This window comes from Podarcis cretensis, assembly GCF_951804945.1.
Source record: "Podarcis cretensis genome assembly, chromosome: 9".
NCBI lineage: Eukaryota > Metazoa > Chordata > Lepidosauria > Squamata > Lacertidae > Podarcis > Podarcis cretensis.
Window position 1 is genome coordinate 46,117,934 of NC_137178.1, and position 24,391 is coordinate 46,142,324.

A 24,391-nucleotide genomic window follows, 5' to 3' on the forward strand; every position below is an offset into this window, starting at 1 on the left:
AGGCTTTAGAATGGGTAATTCATTCCCTTACACACACACACACATTTAGGTTTCATAAGTCCTAACTTTGGGGTGTGACAAAAGCATGATAGATGACTGACTGGGTATGCATTACCTAACAAAACAGGTTGATGATGCAGAATTGCTGATTGGACCAATTTCACAATTATCTCTGATTTACGAATATTTGTTAAGCAAGGCTTCATGCTTAATATCGCCTGCAGAAGATGCAGCATTTCCCATACATTTTTAGCATTCATATGACACCTGTGTGTGATATGATTAGAAATGAATACTTCTACTGGGTTAGGTAAAGGGTAAAAGGATCCCTGACTGTTAGGTCCAGTCGCGAATGACTCTGAGGTTGTGGCTCTTATCTCGCTTTATTGGCTGAGGGAGCCGGCATACAGCTTCTGGGTTATGTGGCCAGCATGACTAAGTAGCTTCTGGCAAACCAGAGCAGCGCACAGAAACGCCATTTACCTTCCCGCCGGAGCAGTACCTATTTATCTACTTGCACTTTGACAAGCTTTCGAACTGCTCGGTTGGCAGGAGCTGGGACCAAGCAACGGGAGCTCACCCTGTCACGGGGATTCAAACCGCTGACCTTCTGATTGGCAAGCCCTAGGTTTTTTGTCATCACATCCACCATGGTGACAATAAATTTAATTCTGTACATTTTGAAAACTGAAGGATGGGTTGCCCCCATTTTTTTTAAAAAAAAGCATGACTGGCATATGTTATTGCAGGCACGAACAAATCTGTATTTATTTACTAAATAATCCTCAATATTCTCACACATTGTAAGCAGAAATCCTACATGTAATGGGATTCACATACTTCAAGCTTTAATACCTTCTGTGTTCCAACATGACAAAGAAGCATCAACCAGATGTAGATTTAGGAAAGTGTGAGCAGTGCGGTCGCACTGGGCAAAGAGCCGAGGAGGGCGCCTTCTCAAAGCCTGGGAAGAGCTTGCCCAGTTTCAGGAAGGAGGCGTGAGGACTCTAACAGGGACCTAGAGTCCTTCTTCTATCTTCCCAAAGCTGGGCAAGTACTTACCAGGGTTTGGTTAAGAGGCAGAAGAGCTATAGGACTCCCCCAGAGCCCTGCGCCTCCTTCCCAAAACCGCTGTGAGGGCCAGGGGGGAGGGCGTCTATAGCTTTGCACCGGGTGGCATATTGCCAAGGTCCCTGTGTGAACATTAGAAGTGGAAAGGATCAGATCAGAGGTCCCTCTAGCACAGCAAACTGCTTCCCACAGTGAGTAACTAGGTGCATCTGATAATCCCACAATGTGATGATGAAGGCCATGGTCCTCCCTTATCAGCATAGATTTGGGCATGAACATTGCATCCTGACATAATTAATTTCAGTCCCTTTTCTAATATTTCCTAGTGCATAATTTTATTGTTCACAGCACACTAAGAACAACATTTTGTGGCACCTTACTAATCAAGAAATGTATTGTGGCATAAGCTTTTGTGCTCTAATTCTTCACTTCATCAGACGTGTAGAATATTATTCTTGATGCTGTGTGTGTGTGTGTGTGTGTTAGCAATGAGGGTCAGATGGAAACAGAGAACAAATCATGGTAAAATGTAAATGTGAAACATCCTGATAATAGATTAGCAAATTAGTACCTGTATAGGCTACATATGTTAAAAGGCTTTTCAACAGTTTCATGTGGGAATTTCCCTTTGAACGCTCCTCTTCATTGTACTGTAAAAGCGCCTTAGGATCAGTGACAGAGTGTACTGGGGGTGAGATTAAATGTTCTGCTAATTTCTGAATATTGCCCTCTCTGACATCAGATGTGTGACAATTTATTCCTTTGTGTCATGACTGAGTTATGTTGAATAGAGAATACCATTGTTTGGAGAAGACAACATATGTCATAATAGACAATGAATGAACCCTTGAATGACATTATTAGATCCAGTAATGGTGTTGTTTGAGTAGATATGGAGACAGTTTTCTTCTTTGAAAAAATGTTTCTGACAGTTTAAATATAAATAAATTACAGAAACAAACAAAAACAAACTAATATAACTAATCAAGTCTAATCTCTGAAATAGATTTCTGCATAGATATCCAGGAGTCTCCACAGACATCCAGCTCTGGTCTCCCCATTGACAAAGTTTATAAAGGCATAATGTATATTCTCAAAATATTTATCTCTAGCTTTCCACATCTACAGTATTTTTTTTCTAGCACAACATCTTAAATTTACTGTTTCCATAGTTCTGTTGATACTTGTTTTCCCAACATCCACCTTTGTGCCACTTACCAGACAAGCAGCTACCAATTAAAAAATAGCAGTTTCCTTTGCACTAAATTATATTTTCTCCATTTAACATTTATAACAGCAGTATAGATCCAGAGCTGGCATATGGGTTTCCTGTGGTCTTTGTGTCACTGTTATGTAGCCTGCTGTCACAGGTAAGTAGTTGTTTTTAGTTAGGCGGCTGTTTGTGAGTTAGGCTTCCGAGAGGGATGTAGATCACTGGCTATATGATGGAATGGCTTTAGCTGGGAACAAATGGTATTCTGTCACCTTTGGTCTTGTTTCTGCGCTTTGATTATTCATGGGCACCAGTCTGGCCTTGTTGATCTGCTTTTTCATTTCAACGAGTGGGTATTGTAGTTTTTAAAATTCCTGAATTAAACCCTTGTGGTGTATGTCTTTGGAAATCCAAGAAAGATGGAACTGTATAGTAGGACTTGGCTGAAGAGAATGGATTTTTGGTGAGTTCTGTGTAGATGCTTGAAACATGTAGATTTTTGAAGCAGTTAGAAGGTAGTGCTTTTAGCCCATGATGTAGTTGCACAATAGAGTTAAGATATTTCGCCTGCTTTGTGGAGTGGTGATGGAGGGGTGAAGGTTGTTCAAGTCCTGGTGGAACTTCTCAAGTTCCTCTTGTCCTTGAGTCCTGATGATAAATGCATGATTCATGTATCTCAGGCAAAGGTGCTTTTCTGAATACATGCTGAAAAAACATAGTTCTATGTTCTGTATTTTTATTTTGTGAAGAAGCACCCTGATGATATTTGGGTAAAGGGTGGTATATAAATTTAATAAAGAATAATGATAAAAAATTGTTGACCTATTGTGGATTCAGTGCTCTGAAGTAGCATGCTCTTCCCAAAGTTGAAGCAATTGCAGGTGAATACAAAGGGGCAGAGTTGGGTGCACCATAGCACCATCAGAGATCATTTCCCCGATGTCTTATAGTCCATCATTGTGGAGGATGTTTGCATAAAGAACCTAAACATTCATGATTGCTAGGACACAATTCTCTGAGAGATCATCACAGACTTATCAGTTTTTGTAGTTCCTTGATAATTTAAGGGATTGCACTCAAATGTACTTTTCTTTTCTTTTAATCTAATCAAGTTTTTCCATTAAACTAATTTGGACTACTGAAGAAATGTTCAGATATTTGTTTATAAACTGTATAAAATTAAAACAGCATACACGCAGTAAACAAAACTAGAGAAAATCAAACAAATATGAAAGGGGGCTACTACCTCCCCTCCCAATGAACCATATTCCCCAGGTTCCCATCTTTCATTTTTTACAAAGAGTTATTTTCTAGCATTTGTTGGCTTTCAAATACAAGACAAAATGTATAGGTACAATTCTTCTCATTTCTGATGAGAAATGACCTTGTTCCGCACTTTCATTGTTCTACGTTTCCCACACCCTGAAACATTCTTGCAGGTGCCCATGTAAACATGAATTAGGGAAAGTTTACCCTAAAAATTTCCAGACAAAAAACATTATCGTTGGATGCTGAGAATACTGTGTAATGTGAATGCAGAATGAAAGAGGGATTAGGAACAAATACTAGATAATTTAAAGATTTGAGCATGATCTGCAATGGAGGATGTGTGTGTTGACAAATATTTGTTTGTTAATAGACAATATCCCAAGAATCCTAACTTCAGCATTTACTATTCAAAGCTTTTTTTCATCGTAATGCCTCATAGGTAACAATCTCTATTATTTGCTCAGATTTTTGGAACTATCATTCTTACAATTCATTTGTTATAAATCCTATGGTATTCTGACCAAATGCCATGGATTTAGTGAGTCTGAAAGCATGACATGGAAATCCCATAGCAACCTCTATAGTGCTGCAGAAATTATTTTTACAAGACCGATACAGTTTAGTGACATGTATTCAAAGTATTGCACAATTTGCAGAAGTTGCTGATAAACACATACTGTAGCAAGTGAAGGAGAGTAACTACAGTATATCATACAACAATGCCAAACTCTTACTGAAGCTTTACAATATAATAAAAATAAGGTTTGCTTGGGGTGAACAAAAATATTTGTCCTTAATGTCAGTTTCAAAATTGACAACCCTTCAAAATAACCTTGGGTTTATAAACCAAGATTATGAGGTTTAAATGGATATTTGAAGGCATACATCTTTACCAGGATAGGCAAACAAACCGGAAGCTTGGGTGTGAACTTTAACGTGCAAATTAATTACTGCAGGAAATGATGAGGGGTTTAGGTTAAGAATTTGCTGTTATCTGCCTTGCTTCTGCTTTCAAGCTGCCTTTGTAAGGTGATGAACTAGAAGCTCCCAGATAAGATTTGTGGTCCTCCATGCAGTTCCCAGAATAACCATAATTTCCACATATTCCCTTCAGTTATATTACTGAACATAATTAGAAGCGATATGACCATGTTGTCCTGTCCTGCCCTGCCCTTTTCCGTGCTTGCATGTAGAGTGGATGCTCGGGTTGCGAACGTGATCCGTACGGGAGGCACGTTCACAACCTGCAACGTTCGCAACCCAGAGCACCATGTGTGCGCATGCGCAGGTCGCGATTTGGCACTTCTGCGCATGCACAAAGCGTGATTTAGTGCTTCTGCACATGCGCAAGTGCTGAAAGCCGGAAGTAACCCGTTCGGCACGGTGCGCAACCCGGAAACGGGCAACCTGAAGCGTCTGTAACCCGAGGTATAACTGTAGTGTTGATTCCTGTATCCATGCAAGCCATCTATATTCTTGGGTAAAGGCAGTTAAAGGTTGCATTAATAAACCCTACAAAACTTGTTTGGGCCACTAATTGGAAATGTTTGCTAATCTAGCTAGAAACTGTTTAATCTTATTAGGCTTAATCTTGACATTTCTTCTTTCATCTAGGCATATTTTTTGATTATCTTAAAATCCAAAAGTTTTGCAATTTGCTTTTTTTTTGTCATTTTCGTACAAGCAACCATTAACATAAGTATTATTAGTTCCTTAGTTGTCACTATCTCATTTCTTCCTTCAAATTTATTGAAAGAACTAAAGCTGTCCTAGTATATGTAGTCTGATATGTAATCATACCACAAAACTGTGGTACAAAATGACATGACCACCATATTACCATATATGCACCTTGTTTCTTGTACCATTTCCAACCATTTTGTACCATTTGTATTTTTTATCTTTCCCAGTGATACTGTTGTACTGCATCATCAGTATAATATTATAAAAATTTCCCATACCAATTGTTAATACAGGTTTCTTTGATTGAAAACCCATTATTTTGAATGGCAATTTTACTTGTTTAATTGAATTAAATGATACTGTGATTTCTTGGCATTTATTTTTTGAAATGGGGATGGGTTGTGTGTGTTTTATAGAATTTAGAAGAGCTTGTATATACAGAGCATAATATTTGACAGTAGAATGTTATATAGCATATAATGATGGTGGACAAACCCCAGCCATTATTCATACCTGAGAGGAATAAGTATGGCCGTCTGATCCACATACAGGATTAGTATAAACCACTGGACACTGCTTGCATTTTGATGACAAGGGACCAACTCTCCATTGTTTATGGCCTAAGCCAGCCTCCTTCATACTGAAAGAAAACAAAGCATGTAGCATCGTGAGCAATAAAAAGTTTTTTAAAACCTGTGAAAAGACCTTTTTTTTTAAGTTGACAATTGTGTGAGCATACAAACTGTCTGAATAACATTTCACTGGCCTCATTTAAACTCATTAGATGGTGCAATTTCTCCCACTGCCTCCCTGGACAATTATAAGACATTTAATTGCACTCAGTATCAGTGATATGTCCCACATATGGAGAGAATAAATATTGCAGTGTCCTAATGCACTAGAGTGGTACCTCTGGTTACGAACTTAATTCTGTCTGTTCGTAACCGGAAACCGCTCGTAACATGAGACGCCTCCTGCTGCTGCCACACCACCGGAGTACAACTTCCTTGTACTCCCGCTCACATACCAGGACAAAGTTTGCAACAAGGGGCATCTTATTTCCAGGTTAGTGGAGCGCGTAACCCGAAGCATTCGTAAGGGGGACGGTACGTAACACGAGGTACCACTGTACTTTCCCACCACTGCATTCTGTCTATTTAAGATTGGACAGGTCACTGCCAAAGAGAGCAGGGAGCTTCTGTACAATTTATACACAGATATCCTGGACAGAAAGTCTCAGTGCTTTTTGAAACTTAGGAGGATTCACCAAACAATGTTTAGAAATGGGTGGTCTAGTTTTATTTGGAGCTTCATAAATCTACGTATATTTTCATTATGCCATTTTTCTTCAGAATTTCAGGCATGTGGGAGTGAATGGGTAGGGAATCCTCTAATTCATATGATTTTTACACACACATAAATATAATTGCAAAACATTCCTGACATGCTAAATGCTCTGGGGGTTTTTTGGAGTGGTGGTTAAAAGAGGTGTCACAGACAGCTAGATAGGGTGCCATAGAGTTCCTGAAGAAAGTTGAACATTCAACCTTGGGAGATAAAGAAGTTCAAAATTGCAAGCGGTGGGCAATTTATAACATCCTCACAAAACCAATAGTACTTGGTATTAATGGGACTAAACCATTAGGAAACTGCATTCCACTCTATAATACTTCAAGATAGTGGACTCTATGGAGCCATTGATAAAAAGAAAGTCTTTTTCCAGAGCCATAACATATAAAACTGTACAATATAAATCAAACATAAAATAGAAAGTTGTTCTTAGCAGATGGGGGATCATGAAAGAAGTCAAAGTCAAGAAGACACAAAGTCAAGAGTGCACGAGGGAGATATGACACGTGGTGTTGAAAATGTAATTGAAAAATATCATCTAGTGTATTAAAACCTCTATAACACAAAAGACAATTTAAGGACTAGGAAACTGAAAAGGACATTTTAAAGGTTAATTATTGAAAGCTACAATTTTATTTTCCTTGGTAAAAGCCACAGAAGACTGAGATGAAGGAGGGACACTAGATTATTATTTATTCAGTGTGCTTTTTGAGATGAATAGGTTTTCAAACAAATAAGAGTACAGTGGGGAGGGAACTGTTTGAACACATTTAACGGGGGGGGGGGGGAGGAATTGACCAAGTTGCAAGGCAATTACAGTTTCCTTAATTCATGAAGAGTACTTGAATGTAACTCTTAGATTGACAAGTAAGTCTTACAAGCCTTTGTTTTATCACACTAAACCATGTCTTGCCAACTCCTGAATTAGCCTTTGTATCCCTCCCTTTAATAGCAGTTTGTTATACAACAAATAGTAGGTAATCATATTTATTTCCCAAGCTTCATCTGGTTGGTTGGTTATAATTTATTTATGGATGGATGGTGGGTGGGTGGGTGGGTTGGAGGGGGGCATATCAGGCATTCTGTTTTTCTGGCCAGCTGGCAATCTTACCTGAACCTCATTACAACAGATAATTTTTAGAATTCCAAGCTATAGAGGGCACCAAAGAGCTTTCAAGGCCTTTTCCAACCATGTTGTCTATTTCCTTCTCTGGTTAGCCTACCCTGTCGATATATCAACAACTCCAAAAACCACTGAGATGGAGAATCTACGGTAAGCTTCACACAAATGCAGGAAATGCTTATTATGGGGGGGGGGGGACTGCATATGGTGAGAAGATCATGATCACTGGTAAATGATCAAGTAGCCGTCACAAAAAGGACAGCTTTTCTTATTTCATGCCAATTCAGGCAACATTCTATGCCAATTTCCTGATGTTCTGTTACTTGCTGATAATTTCCACATTTCATGTGATCTTTCACATGACGTAGAAGCCACTTCTGAAAAACTAACTCAATTGTAACTGAAGTTTAGCATTCGTTTCTGTGTTATTTGCATTCAGAAAAATCCATTTGCAATCCTGTTAACCTGGGAAATAAGTTTTATATTGTAATATCACGTGACAAAAATTGGGGCAGTATTCTGGCATACGGTTCTTTGCCATCAATATACAACATGGGAACAGTTGTGTAATGCAACAGGTAATGCAGTAGAAAATGAACGTGCTAGCATTATAATCAGCAAAACTTAATATCCAAGTGCAGCCAAAGAAATTCGGGTGAAAGAGCAAGACAAGCAAATAGCTACTTCATTGTACCAGTTTTGATTACACATTCACAAACAGTTCTATAAGGGTGCCACTTATTTTACCGAGATGTAGATCGTCTGTCTTAACATCAAGAATCATATATTATCCTAACATTTCCCATATATCTCAGCCATTGATTGATTACTAGCTTGGTCATAATCATATCATAGGACCATGGAATTGTAGAATTGGGACCCAAAGGGCTGGGGCTGTCTAGTCCAACCTACAGCATTGAAGGAATTACTGCTAAATAATCCCTCAGAGATGGCTACGCAACCTCTGTTTAAAAATCTTCAATGAAGTCCACCACCTTCTAATGTAGTTTGTTCCATTGTCAAACAACTCTTACAATCAGAAAGAGCTTTTAGTTGGAATCTCCTTTTTTGCAGTTTGAATCCATTGGTTTGGGTCGTATCCTGTGGGGCAGCACAAAGCAAGCTTGCTCCATCTTCCATGTGACAGCCCTTTAGATATTTGACGATTGCTATCATATCACCTCTCCAGGATGCAGCCTTCTGATGAAGTAACATGGGGAGAGAATTCACCTCCCGACACAACAATAGCCACTTATTTCCAACAGCAATGGAAGTGTTAAGTTGGGACTTGGCTGGGCCTGGGGGGCAGGGGCGGGGGACAAAAGCACCTTTGAGAAAATCCTGGGTAGATCAACGGTTCCAGCAAAGGATGGAGAATTTACTTTTAAACACGTTCTAAGACAATAAATGGCAGGAATGACTTAAGGACCACAAAGACAGCTGATCACGCGCCAACCATGAGTGCAGACCAAGCAGACATAGCCACCACACACACATGCACATACAAACACAGGCCTCACATGCCAAACTTGTGATGACAACATTCACTGCATGCCTAGCAAACCAATGTAAAGGCCACAGAGTGTCAGGTTCTAGAGTAGTGAGCTGCCCCTTTAAGGATCTGCAGTCTTCAACAATGGGACAGGGCTTTGGGGGAGACAAGCTCAGGAAGTATAAATGAGCTCAGATAGGGGCAAAATCTTTAAACCATTTCTTGAACTTCAAGTGGACATACACTTCTTGACTGTTAGCCTTCTCCTTCTCTAATCTAGACCATTGAGTAACCTGCCTCTTCCAGCATCCACAAGGTATGATTCTCATCAGGACTAGATACTGGGAGATCTGTATAACCATCACAATGCAACAGAGGTTTTCAACTTGGGATGACTTGGAGCATTGGTTTTCAACCTTTTTGGATCCACAACTCCCTTGGTCAACTACATTCTTTCTGTGGCACTCCTGTGGGGCTTAGGAGCCCAGTTATGTCACCCCTTGCCTGCAGAGCTGGAAGCTCCTCACCCCTTTTCGAACCCTCCCTTGTGGAGTGTTCCCTCAGCCTCCTCCCCATTCCCCTCTCCTTGGGAGTCTTCTGGGCAGCCGCAGCTGCCACCCCTGGTCTCTGATCTGCCCCTCTTGTGCCAAAGAGAGGTGCCTTCTCACGCTGCCTCACAGGGGCCTGGGAAGCAGCCCCTGGCCAGCCCCAGAGGACCATTCACCTGCAGAGCTTTTGGGAGGCAGAGATGCAAGAGGCCATCAGAGGAGGGAGGGAAGAAAAGAAGGAAAGAGGCCAGTGTTGTCCACAGTACCCCAACCATCATTCAATGCACCCTAGGGTGCCATGGCACACTGGTTGAAAACCACTGCAATACACCTTTCAGCAATACATGCAGACTTGGGCTCTTCAAAGAGAACTTTAGAGAAGGCTGAACCAATTATATATTTGGTCAATTTTGCTGCTAATAATCTAGATTTCCTTGACCACTGTTCTCTACTCTGGCAACAATTTTTTAAATTACTGTTTTTCATTATGTTTACTATTATTTATGTGTTGTTTTCGTTCAGTAAAGTGAACTCAAAGCGACTTACAAAAAAGAACAACACATTACTAACAAGTGTGAAAACAAGATTAAAGGTAAGCTAAAGTGCACAACTAATATGTACAGGATGAGTCTTTTAAAAGAGGCCCAGTGGAACATGTGTACTCTGTATCCATGGGGCCGTTTTTAAAGGACTTACCCTGTATAAAATAGCAGATCCAACTCAACGTAACCTTGTTAATATTCTTTTGCTTATTTCATGGTGTTCCCCACTCTATGTCTCATAGCAGAAAAAAATGTGGGGTAGAAGCTTTGTCTCAAAATATTAAATTAAAGTGTTGAAATACCGTTGTTTACCACCACGGCATGAACACATATTTGAATCCCAACTTTTTAAAAGTACACTCACTGACACTTCACACTGGAGTCTATCTTGGCCCCTTGAAGTAGGTGGTGAAGGTGAGAAATCATAGAAGTTAAAATAGCCACAGCAGCCAGCCAAAATTTGCTTCAGCCAATGGTGATCCTCTGTTGAAAGCACTTCCATGTACCACCAGTGTAGCCTTACAGAGCTTACAAACAGTTCCTGCCAGCTCCCACAACCTAAAAGTTGGCAATCTCAGTTCTCTCATGCAATCCTGCCCATTTTCCATTAGTATCAGTGAAAATCATTAATGAAAAAAGCACAAAAATAATTCCCCCATGGGGTCCTATTTTCCTTTTGATGCTTAACTTCCATCATCCACATGCAAGCCTATAAAAGAATAGAGCTAGTTACCCTCTCTGTTCCCCATTGTGGCTACACAACCAGTTATACTTGTTCAAGAACTGTATTTTGTTCCCTAAAGAATAGCTAGAACTAGCAATCCCATACATTAATTATGATATTGTTTTTTAATAAATAAAATAAAATAAAATAAAATAAAATAAAATAAAATAAAATAAACTGCTGCACTATATAGAGTCTCCAGTACATTCACAGATCTTTTTGCCTTTTACTTCTTCCAACTGCTTTCTTGTCAAGCAAAATTAAAGCACAGCAGAGCAAATCCCGTGGGTTGGTTTTTTGTTTTGCTTTTTGAAGGGGGGTACTTTGCAGGGTAGTGTAAGAATCATCACAATTGCACAGTTCCACAGTAATTGGACTAATCAAAGCTATATAATGTTACCATTGTGAATAAAGTAGTCCTGCTCATTAGCCCATTACAAAAGAATTACTGTAAATTCAAGCCTACGTGCAGCATCACTTCCTGTGCAAACAAACATAGATAATGCAACAAGCTTGAAACTTTTCCAAGCTGGCAGACTGGCAACGCAAATTATGCAGAGAAACAGAAAGCTTTCACTAGATTCAATAGAGCTTGGAGCGTAAGAATGATTAAATGTTTCTGTACACAAGTACACATCACAATAATGAATCAGACTAAAAATTTCCAAGAAGGGGCTCAACTGCACCAGCTGGGCTTCTTCAGAGAGCAGGGTTATAATGCAAAATGATGACATTCTAAATAGCCTCTTTCCAACTTCTGTGCAATCTGTCTAAGACATGCCTTTAAAAGAAAGGAAGGAAGAGAGGACTACAATTCAAAAAGCAATAGTGTTATCATATAACTGGAAATGGTCAAGGACAGGGAAACCCATCCTTGTTTCTTTATTTAGTTTAAAGCAGGGGATCATAACATGACCCATTTTTCAGTATATCCTAATTTGATTACCTTGAGAAAGAGATGGTCTGCATTTTAAGACTGAAGGTACGAATCAGATTTTTTTTAAAATAAAAAAACCTAGCTACAATCTGTACAGTGGTACCTCGGGTTAAGAACTTAATTCATTCTGGAGGTCCGTTCCTAACCTGAAACTGTTCTTAACCTGAGGTACCACTTTAGCTAATGGGGGCTCCCGCTGCCGCCGCACAACCGCCGCACGATTTCTATTCTCGTCCTGAAGCAAAGTTCTTAACCTGAGGTACTATTTCTGGGTTAGCGGAGTCTGTAACCTGAAGTGTCTGTAACTCGAGGTACCACTGTACAACTACATCACACATCACACAAATGTTCATGCACAAAGTAATTGTGTGAGGATTTAACCCACATTTCATTCCACATGCTTAAGCCAACTAAGTTCAAAGACTGGCTGCAGAATGGCAGACAGAATCAGGATCCCTAAAAAAATAAAAAATAAAAGCAGGGAGGATCAAATAACCCTGAGACTTATTATTTCATTAGTAGTTGCATTATTTCTTCATTTCCTTATACACTGGCCTGATTTCAAACAGGAACAGCAAAGTATTCAAAAACAGTCTACCTACAAGAACAGTTCTGCTATTATATTCTGATTTGCACATGGCAGCTTAAGAGGATCATGAAACGACAAAGTAGCATATCAGACATTCTTACTTTGGCTAACATGCTGAAGTACTGAAAAAATAAGCAGGAAGGTACTACATAGACTGTGGGCATTCATTATCAATAATTCCTCCAAAACAATCATTAAAATCTCTTTGAAGTATTGTTTAAAATGAATGAATATTTTTTATGAAATGGGTACAATTTCATGGCTTAAAGAATTTACTGTTGGCATTTCCCAAGCTTCTGGGGGGAAATGTGTTCTATAACCGGTGAGATACAACAGGAAATGTTCTCTTCTGAATCTCCATATAATGTACAGCTCCCTGAGGGGGAACCTGAAGATGCCCCTACCAGCAGCATCATTTCTTAATACACAAGGGAATTAAGAAAATCGTGAAAATGGTATAAGACCAAATTGGACAGTATGGGCTCAGAATGAGCCTAGTCTTTAATAATATCAGACTCGAGAATCTTGTCATTTGAGAAACTTGAGTGGGATCAGATGAAACAAGTTCCTTCTAGCAGAATGAACAGAATCTGAAAGGACTTAATGTATTTTCACATTCAATTTGTATTTCCTATAGAGAAAAACGTACAGCATGTTCCAAATACATTTGGAGAGATAGGCCATATATAAGCTAAGGACAGAAGTCTTCAAGCTAAGGAGGCAAACCGGAGTGCATGGTGTCAAAGGAGCAGATATATATTGGGAACAGTGGAAACCTGAAGGAATTGAGAAAGCCAAAAGGACTAGTTTCTGCTGGCTACTACAGGTTAGGGTTCCACCTGCCTGGCACTGGGGCAGGAGTGCTTCCCTAGCCAGTGACAGATCTGTGCACAGCTGGATCTGTCTCATCCAAGCCCCTTGCAGCATGGCAGGTTGGGGGTTCGATTGCCCTGTTGATGTATTATCAAATTAAACTATAGTTTACATGAATTTACATGAAGTCTAGGACTTGCCGATCGTATGGTCGGCGGTTTGAATCCCCGCGGCGGGCTGCGCTCCCATTATTCGGTCCCAGCGCCTGCCAACCTAGCAGTTCGAAAGCACCGCCGGGTGCAAGTAGATAAATAGGGACCGCTTACCCGCGGGAAGGTAAACGGCATTCCGTGTGCTGCGCTGGCTCGCCAGATGCAGCTTGTCACGCTGGCCACGTGACCTGGAAGTGTCTGCGGACAGCGCTGGCTCCCGGCCTATAGAGTGAGATGAGCGCACAACCCTAGAGTCTGGCAAGACTGGCCCATACGGGCAGGGGTACCTTTACCTTACATGAATTTACATAATGAATCCCCTATTTTATATTTTTAATGGAAGGGATATCAGTGGAGATGACTAGACGGGAATGATCCCATCCATATCAGTCAACTAACTCTTTTCCGAGTCTTTTTTTCTCTGAGAAACACACCTACAAGTTACAAAATCCAGAAGATGGTGAGACTTGTATACTAATTTCACATATACACACACATGCTTAAAGCATTTGGTTAGACTGTTTGCTACCTTTGCAATTAGTTATCTTCTCTTCTAATTGCTTCACTGGCATATCATATGAGACCTTGCTCTAGTTCTATTATAAATTCATTCAATGTTTTTTGTATATAAATACATTTAAACAGCACAATTTATGGCAATTTAATCAAATTGCTGTTCGGAAATAACAGATATAACACTTCAGTTGAGGAAAGGAGGAAGATAGTTTTGCATACTTTGCTCAAATATAATATTAAAACATCCAAACCTATTATCTTGGGAGAATAATTTTGATAGTTCCACCAGTAAATTTATTACATATTTTGCATTACATAACAGAATGAACCTTGTTTAAGTAGAAGAATAATTAGGCTACTAGCTGAAAAACCTGGTTTTGCCATGAAAGTCACTAAAACAAGATGCCTGGAAATCTATCAAGAAAGATGGCAGATTTCTAACCTATTGCCTATGTTAAGTTAAGGGCAAAATAACCATGCCACCATCCCAGTTGTTTGCCAAACAGGTAATGGTATGAAATATTCCAAAATTTAATACAGTAGATGCTCGGGTTGCGAACGTGATCCGTGCGGAAAGCATGTTCGCAATCTGCAGCGTCCACAACTTGCACATGCAGGTTGCGATTTGGCGCTTCTGCACATGCGCAAGCACCAAAACCCAGAAGTATCCTGTTCCAGTACTTCCGGGTTCAGCGCGGTGCACAACCCGAAGCGTCTGTAACCCAAGGTATGACTGTATCATTCTATATATAGACATAGTTAATCCTGATTCAGTAGCTCTTCCTTCTTAGCTTGTAAGTTCCAGTACTTGAAGAACATGTTGAAATTCTGACAACACAAATTAATAAAAATTAAGTTTCACAGACCATTAACACCCTGTATGTGTGGGGAATTAAAGTTTACCATGAACTTCTGTTAATCTAAATATATACTTCAATGGAAACCACAGAAGTGGAATCTCTTACAGAGCCAATAGACTAGATTCAGAACAAGTTATGTTTTAAAGGTAAAGGGACCCCTGACCATTAGGTCCAGTCGTGGATGACTCTGGGGTTGTGGCGCTTATCTCGCTTTACTGGCCGAGGGAGCTGGCGTACAGCTTCTGGGTCATGTGGCCAGCATGACTAAGCATTTTCTGGCGAGTCAGAGCAGCGCACAGAAACACCATTTACCTTCCCGCCAGAACAGTACCTATTTATCTACTTACACTTTGATGTGCTTTCAAACTGCTAGGTGGGCAAGAGCAGGGACCAAAAAATGGGAACTCACCCCATCTTGGGGATTCCAACTGCTGGCCTTCTGATTGGCTCTGTGGTTATGTTTTAGTTTCACTCAAATCAATGGGACAAATTAATTGTATTAGTTGATGCTTAAAACTAACTTAAATCCCATTGATTTTAATCAGAATAAAAGCATAACTAATCTACTCTGGATCCAAGGCAATGTCTATTTAGTTCTGTCATTTTAAAATTGGAAGGGAGCTTATAAACTTCTGGTTGCATAACAATTCCACTGATTAACAAACAGTAAAATCTTGTCCAAATTCTTGGAAATAATTTGAAAAATGTCCACGTATAACAAGGTATCATAATCAAAGAAGTTTAATTTTGGTAGAGAACACTTGAATCAGATTCATTAATTAAACTGTAGTAACAACCAGAAAAAATAACATCAAATACAACCCACCTAGCAGCATCTCCAGTCTATCTCTTTTGCCCTCAAGGTCAGCTCCCAGATGCAGAGGTATCCTAGGTAAGTGAGAAAATCTATGAACTATGGCAACACACACACACACACACACACACACACACACACACACACACCACTGACTCTCCAGTCTGCAGTTGTGCTGCATTAAGTGCCCAAGTAGGCAAAGGTGGAAAAGACCCTGACACAGGTCTCAATGATATCTGGCTGCTCTACAAGCAAGAGAGTTTCACCATTTCCTGTGTTCTCTTCCTCTATCTTTCCTCCCCTTTCACCATTCTACCATCCACTCAGACAATTTCCTCAGGGAGAGTAAGAGGTCAGCCTGCTTCTCCAAACTTTGATTAGCCTAAGGTTCTGTCTACTTGACAGGAGTGTAGGCCCTGTGGGGGAACACCTCCCTTCTTCTCAAGGTAGAAACTGATCCCAAAGTGAAAAGAAAGAGAAAAGGGGCACCCAAAGTTTGCCAACCTGTTCACCTTCATTTTACAATGTGAATTCCTACACACAGGCCATCAGAATAATTATTTTAAATACTAGCCCTAGCACAAAATAAAGTTCAATTCAATATCCAGAAAATGTAAGCCATCGCTTGCGAATCTATTTCTTCAAGCAGCTTAAATCAGAAATTGCCTTCCTTGTAAAGCTGATCTTATAGATTTAAAAATCTTCAATGACATATGGCTCTCAGATCTGCGGCTTTCAAAACTTTGATCCCTTAGAAACATTCCAGACCAAGTTTAATCGTTCCCTACTAGGGATCCCCTCTTGCGTGTCTAATATAGCTGTCTGCTTAGAGCTCGGTTAAATCCCTGTTAGCACTTTGATATGGATCTTGAAGATCCATTATTGGTTAAAACTCTTTTTTTTTTTCCTGTTGGGTCGGCACCCTTAACCCTATTGGATTCCTATCAATCCAAATGGAAATCTACACTGTATGAAAAGTTAAAAGGTTTGGGTTTCTCACCACAGGCACTGATAGCTGTCTGCTATGAGAAAGCCTGAGTAACAAATCGCCAACGAATCTGGGATGGATGTAGAGCTTCAGCATCATGTGAGCGAGATGAATAAGCATCCAGCAATCAAATATAATGGGGGAGGGCTTACCCCAGTGACACATTTGTCAAAATTACAAACACCTAAGGTAAATAGAGACAGCCATTTACCCTCGCTAGATTCAACGTACTGCTGTCTGCCTTGTTGCAGGGCAGATACGCGGGTAAACCATATGTGGAACGAGTTTGCCCCGGCGGCGTGATAGAGGTGGAAACTGTCTCTCATGTCCTGATACGATTTTTACAGGGGTATACGCTCGGTTTTTATCACCCGTTATACAGAAAATTCCAAGTGGGCCCAAACCTTTAAAATTTCTGATAGAGGACAATGATCCAGAGATCATCTTAAAGGTGGCCAAATTTTGCGTGGTTGCCATAACACTTAGGGAACAAGCTGTGCTATTATAAAGACTAAGGCCTTAGAAGCAAATTATAGATAATATTGTAGAGATTAAGACTTAAACCATATTTTAACTGCTGCCATAATTGTATTGTTTATCATTACATTGATTGTTAATTTAAATTTAATTTTATTGTGTTTTTTATTTGTTTAGTACGGTATGTGAGTCTGGTCTGGGACCATAATAAATTCAATTCAATTCAAAACTCTTAAATGTTCTTTAAACTTAATACTTTCTGTGTATAATCATATTTTCTCAGAGTTCACATCGCAGCAATTTTAAGCAAGCTACCTATGTGTTCTGATCCACACCATATAGTCCTTTGGTACAGCGCAAACACATTATTCCATTACAGAATCTTTTTGGTATGAATGTGTATAACACAAATCCTTCTGGACTGCACTCTGTGTTCAGTATTCAACGAATATCTGAAAACCTTTAGATATCCTATAAATAGCTTACAGTGAAATCCTATGCAATATTTACTCAGCACTTAAGGACTCAGTTACATTAGTCAAAAAAACAGCATTTTGAATGCATTATAAACATGCAACACGAGATGGTCCTGTAGAGCTCAAATCTTTTATATGCGATTTTACATAGCATTTTTTCTTTTAATTTATAACTTGTTTATAGTGGTTTTTTTCCTATGTGTAGATCCATCCAAAGACTCAGCAAGTGCACTCTTTGTTTCTCCCAACCCAACTTTCCTTCCCATTACTATCAAAACAGTCTCATCCTCAAACAATTAGAGGAGCATCTGTTCCCTATGAATTCTCTTTCAGTACATTAAGCATTTGGTGACAAAGGGTCAGACTATCATAGGCAAACCAATAAATCAATGCTTACTTTATGTTTCTTTTTCTGTGCTAATTTATTTTGTTGCTGATGCTACTAAAAGGCAAAAGAAGGGGGGTGAGAGAAAGAGACTATTAATTTGCTACTGGGGGCCCACCCATTATCCAAACTAAGAAATGTATCCTTCCTTGTTCTCTAACCCATAAATTGTTCCACAGAAAATCAAGCTATATGAACCTATCAAACATATCTCATTAGGTGAATTTTTCATATCACTCCAACTCCAAGACTACTTATCTCAATACAGGTACTTATCTCAACACATTTACCACCTTCCTGATATGATTTCTTAACATGAATGACTCAAGTGATAAGGTTTGTTTGTTTTTATCAAGCATCTTCCAAAGCACTATGCTTTAAGTGAAGTCTCGAAAAAGAAAATACTAACGTGAAACAATGTCACTCACAGAGGGACTTCTGTCTTGAAGATGCAGTGCCAAAGAACAGCTTGAATAAGTGATATTGTTCTGTGTATTGTGTATAATGGAGCCACTACTGCAGCTCTATAGCACTTCAGAATTTTTCCAGCCTTCTGTCACATCATCCATCACAGACAAGGATAACCAAATACCATGCTTCAGGGCACAGAGCTGATCACCCCTGAAAGCTGAAAGGGAAATGTTTTTCCCCATGTTACTACAGCACACAAATCAGGAATAGCTTAGGGAGGAAATTGGGGAAAGCACCATAAAAACAAAATTAATGGATTTTCACTCCATTCTGTCTACATTCCTCCCTCTCCTTACCAGGCCTTATAGCTAGCGCTTTTTTCCCTGGGGGAATGCAGGGGTACGCATACCCCTAAACATTTTGTGAATCTAACTTTGGCCTGATTGAGGGGAAGTATTTTAATATGTGTAGGAAAATGAGAATACCCCTAAACAATTGTTTTAGGGAGGAAAATAACTCCTTAGCTATAGCTATATATCCAAAGCTAAGGTCAATAGGATAAATGAAGCAGTTCCAATAGCCGATTTTAAAGCAATTCTCGCTGCTTTCTGGAATTTTATTAATTCTTTCAGTTTCAAAATTAAGAAGTGCAATAAATGAAGATAAGATTTAAAAGTTTTCAGCTTTCTGGGATTTATGTAGTGCGGCAATCATTTCTAAAAGATAAAAGATATACAGTTGGGGCTCCCTCGCACTCCCCCTTCACGATTCTGATTCATTACAATGCCACATGTACATTGAATCAGAAGGCTGCTATTAATGTCAAAAGGGTAGCAAGGTCAGTTTGATAAGATATATGTGGCATGCCCTATTTTTAGAATTTGCTACATCTGTTGGTGGGTTTGATCTCAAAGGCATTTGTAAATAACAGGTAAGCTGAGAAAAATTACTGATATTTGAAGCAAAAAAAAAATCTTTACAACAAGAAGCAATTCAGTTTGTGTTGATATGAGATTATAGGTGGCTACAGATAATGGTGCTATTCACATGATGACTGCAAATAAAACATAATGGCCTGTTCTTTGAAGTAGTACTTGTCAATGGGAAGAAACCTAACCTGTGATAGGATTCTCTAAAATCTACTCGTTAAATATCATGAAAGGATTAACCAAAGCTGAACTTCATTGCTCAGCCTTGCATTGCTAAATACATTGCATTGCTACATTGGCTCCCGGTACGTTTCCAAGCACAACAATTCAAAGTGTTGGTGCTGACTTTTAAAGCCCTAAATGGGCTTGGTCCAGTATACCTGAAAGAGCGTCTCCACTCCCAGCGTTCTGCCCGGACACTGAGGTCGAGTGCCAAGGGCCTTCTGGTGGCTCCCTCACTGAGAGAAGCCAAGTTACAGGGAACCAGGCAGAGGGCCTTCTCAGTAGTGGCACCTGCCCTGTGGAACGCCCTCCCACCAGATGTCAAAGAGAAAAACAACTACCAGACTTTTAGAAGACATCTGAAGGCAGCCCTGTTTAGGGAAGCTTTTAATGTTTAATAGACTTCTGTATTTTAATATTTTGTTGGACGCCACCCAGAGTGGCTGGGGAAACCCAGCCAGATGGGTGGGGTATAAATTATTATTATTATTATTATTATTATTATTATTATTTCATAATATTTCACGGGTATGTGCAAAAGCACACATTGTCAAAATCTCTAATCAACCTAAAAAATAAATGAAAGCCTCATGAGTATAAGCCAGTGGTTTTCAACCAGTGTGTCGTGGCACCTGGGGTGACTTGAATGATGGTCAAGGGTGCTGCGGGCAACACTGACCTCCATCCCTCTTTCCTTCCCTCCCTCTTCTGATGCCCTCTTGCACCTCTGCCTCCTAAAGGCTTGCTCAGCTACAACCTCTCCAGCTGAATGGTGCCTCTGGGGCTGGCCAGGGGGTGCTGCTTGCCAGGAGCTGAGGCGGCAAGCAGGTGGGTGAGGGAGCCCAGCCCAGCCCGCCCTTGCTGTTGGGAGGCCAGACAGGCAGGCAGGCACTACACTGGCCTTACTTGTGCTTGCTAAGTGCAATGCCTGCCTGGGAGCTGAGTGTCTGGCGCCAAAGGGGAATCTTTCCACCATGTACGCCCAGTGGTGCCTGCTGCTGCCACCTGCTGCCTCCAAAGGTGAGTAAGATGGTGACCACACATTCACCTTCAGCCAGTCTCTATTGGGCCACTAAGGCTGGGGGAATCCTCTTCCCAGGCCCCGGTGAGACGGCTTGAGAAGGCACCTTTCTTTGAGGTAAGGGGAGAAGGCTCAGAGACCGGGACAGCTATGCGGAGGACTCACAAGGAGAGGAGAGAGGAGGCTGAAAGATCACTCCACATGGGAGGGTGTTCTAAAAGGGGTGAAGGACTGCCGGCTGCAGTCAAGAGGTGACATAAATTGACTTCTGAGGCTTCGGAATGTGTTTCCTCACAGGGGAGCCGCAGAAATAATGTAGTTGGTCAAGGAAGCCATGGCCTCAAAAAGGTTGAAAACCTCTGGTATAATCATATTCAAAAACATGTATTTGTGTGTCTGCATTTCACCTTAAAATTACATTACAAATAGCTCGTTACAACTGTAACTCCATCCTAAGAAACAAAGTATTTCAACACTAAAGCCATACACTTTCGAAAAATCTATCAGCCAATGCAATCAAAAGCTTAAAGTGCTCTACCTCAGAAGTATTCAGATGCAGGGTCGCAAGGCACAAGTGTGCTGACACCCAAATTCATCTGCCCTAAATCCCTTCTGGAAAAAAGGCGGGCACTAATCGATATGCAGTATTTAATATTAATGGCACATGATAGCTGAGCTCTTCTGCTCCACCCCGCCCCGCCCATCTACCATTGTGGCAATCTAACAGTGATGTCAACAACCTAACAGGGATGTCTTCCACCTTACATGTTACAGGTGGGCTGGCCTACAATAGATTCCCATGACTTTGCATTCCATATATGGAAAAAATATGTTCTGCCTCCTACTCATTTCAATCTATTTAGTGCTGAATGGTCCAGGTGTCTGTTTATTAGGAATAAAGATTCCTGATGACCAATTGTGCTTAATTCTATTAAATCTTTGATTTATCAACACAAGCTATATTTTTGTGAAGTAAGGAAAAATTATAAAAAGGTATGCTTTCCTAAGCAGTGCAGGTGCACTCAATTAAAACTATCTATTTTGACAACTGTACCATACCAGCCACCAATGATAGCATAAACTTCAGAATTTGGCAAGAAAATGTGCTCCCTTAAATTGAAAGGAGTTTTTGTTGTTGTTTTATTTTTGATAGAACAGCTGCATTACTGGAGGAAAATCTATCAAATGAAAAGCAACAGAATACAAGAATACATTTAAATGCATAATTGTTACTATGAACAACAATGGAACCATTAACATAACTTGATAGACACCTCTGTGGCCTCAAGTATATCCCTGTTTTTCAAGAGAATCTGGTAGAAAAATGACATCTGGCCCTCTCTCCAATATGCAATGCACAGCTTTAGAAACTCCAGTAGCTATGCAACTACACTTGACATCTCACAACTTTTGCTGTTATATGTATTATCCATCTGCTCAATAAATATACTATGCTGAACAGCAAGGAAACACCATTACATGAACATAGTTTCCAGAATTGTAAAGAAAAAACAACAATGATTAAAATGCATATTTGAATTATGCATGATTAAAAGACAAAATGATATGCTTTAGTGCTTCGCTGTGGCACAATAAATACAGCAGCGTTCATCTTTTTTTTACTCAATTGTTGTATTTCCACCTTTCCCCAACAATCCACAATTAATCTTCTTAAGGTGAAATACTCCCTATATACCCAGGATTTTACTGCATGGTATCCCGACACTGGGACGGGTCTCACCTGTTACCTAATAAGGGAGCCCTCAGAGTAACACACACTTTGGAACACACACTAAGAACAGGAGGAATTCCCACAGGAGGAACATGGACAACTGTGTTTGATACCTCACTACCACCTGTCTGAGCTATCTGTCTCACTCTAGGCAGCATGGAGGGAGGCAACAACAGGTCAGATTTTTCACTGTTTTGCTCCTAGGCAACATTCATCAGAATAAGACAGTAAGTACCAAGTGGTGGTAGAAAAACTGTCCCAGCAATCTTGGGAGAGATATGACAGTACAGATTATCCTGCCTGCCCACTGCTGTTTGCACAAAATCCTTGGAAATGAGATGTGAATAAGGAATTCCCTGTGTTTGTTTATGCCCACATAGTGTGGTACTTCTTTCCCTTTTTTTGCTACTCCCCAGAGGAGAGAATAACAGCTGTACTATTGATGATACAATTAACACTTTCTATTTGTATGAAATGATAGTATAAATTTAACCATTAACAGTCAGACCAGTTCAGAAATATGCATGTACACTTTTCAGAACAGACCACCACATAAAACTTTGGACTTTCTACAGAGGAATGTGTGCATTCATGCACACAGATGCATGTTTGCATGCAGATAAAAAAAGGGGGGACATCGCTTTCAGAAGTGCATTTTTGGGACAGGAAGAGTTACTTTGGAACTGCTTGGTATATAATTGGCATAAATCTGGCCATTTTGGTAGCAATTCACTGGCCATGTTCAGAAGCAATGCTGCCCACCAACCACAGTTAAGCAGATTTGTTTCTTCCTAGCTTCTGATCATGGTATGCTTGGGATAATCAAACAAAAGTGCTGGTTCAAATGTAACCGCATTCTACGGTTTGCTTTCCTGCTCCAGGGAGTAGTGAAATGATACTGCACACACCACTGCTTAACTATGGTTTACCCCAGCATTATAACAAAGTAAGTTTTTTTTAATATCTGCAGCTCGTGGAGTCCATGAAGGATTCTTTTATACATAGAAAGCTCACGAATATATACACTGTCACATATTTTTACCTCAGCTATGAGATGCGATGAAAACGCAGCAGTTAGCAAAATTCCATAGTTACAGACCTTGTTACTGTTAACTAATCAATAATATGGAGATATTTACCTGTGCGTAAGTCTCCGGTGGCTAATGCAAACAGCTGTGTGTTGGTCTTGAGCAACGCATACCTTATGACGACTACATTTCATCTTTAAGCATGGATCTTTAGCTGGGTCTAAAGCTAAAAACAATTAGGAGAATATTTTTTTAAATAATCCTTTTCTACAGATGTACAGTAATTATAAGCCAACTCAATTGTTGCACACAGTAGAGTTATGAATGCCTTACTAGGGGCTCTTAAATGCATTTCATGTTACATTAAACCAATACTTTTTAAAAAGAAACCTGCATTATAATAAAAGGTGTCGTCTAGCACACAAGCGCACATATGTATGGATGATTGTGTGCTCAATCAACTGCATCCTAATTTCTTGCTGTTAAGGTTTCTAGTTTGGTCTTTGTTGTCATTGCTTTGATGCCCAGGTAGTACGTAAACTTCCATGGGAACAGATTCATAGGAACTTGTTTTTCACGTGATAAACATAGTTATCACATCTGACACTTGCATCACCTGTTGACTGCCAAGGATAGAAACTTGATTGGATGGGAGCACTACTTGTATATGGGCACATTTTTCACCATGTGAAGATCAACATTTGAATTGGTTGCATAAATTATCATTAGACAGAAACTCAAAAAGACAGGGACTAACTTGTACCACCTTGTTCTAACTTGTGTTAAAAGCAACATAATACAGTGAGATGTACCACATTACGGGATGCATAACCTTAGAATGCAGTAATTTCTAACACCTGATTGAATCAAGTGGCACTTTGTGGTTTGAGAAGTATTTTCTGCATAGGGTTTAAAAGGGTTGAAATGTAACTATGGCCCAGTTCAAAGCTCACGTGGTATACCATG

The 24,391-nt window shown here is 39.9% G+C and overlaps 1 protein-coding gene across 2 annotated transcripts in view; it reads right to left on the reverse strand.

The window, feature by feature from the left end:
- The window catches only part of SPOCK3 (SPARC (osteonectin), cwcv and kazal like domains proteoglycan 3), a 115,706-nt gene that overhangs the window by 38,008 nt on the left and 53,307 nt on the right, over positions 1-24,391 (reverse strand). The window contains exons 4-5 of one of the 2 annotated variants that reach the window (XM_079991422.1): positions 23,537-23,651; positions 5,750-5,876 (exon numbers count right to left, since the gene is read on the reverse strand). In XM_079991422.1, the coding sequence (XP_079847548.1) occupies positions 5,750-5,876; positions 23,537-23,651 (242 nt within the window). The remainder of the gene's footprint in view (positions 1-5,749; positions 5,877-23,536; positions 23,652-24,391) is intronic. The other variant, XM_079991423.1, reaches the window with a different exon arrangement.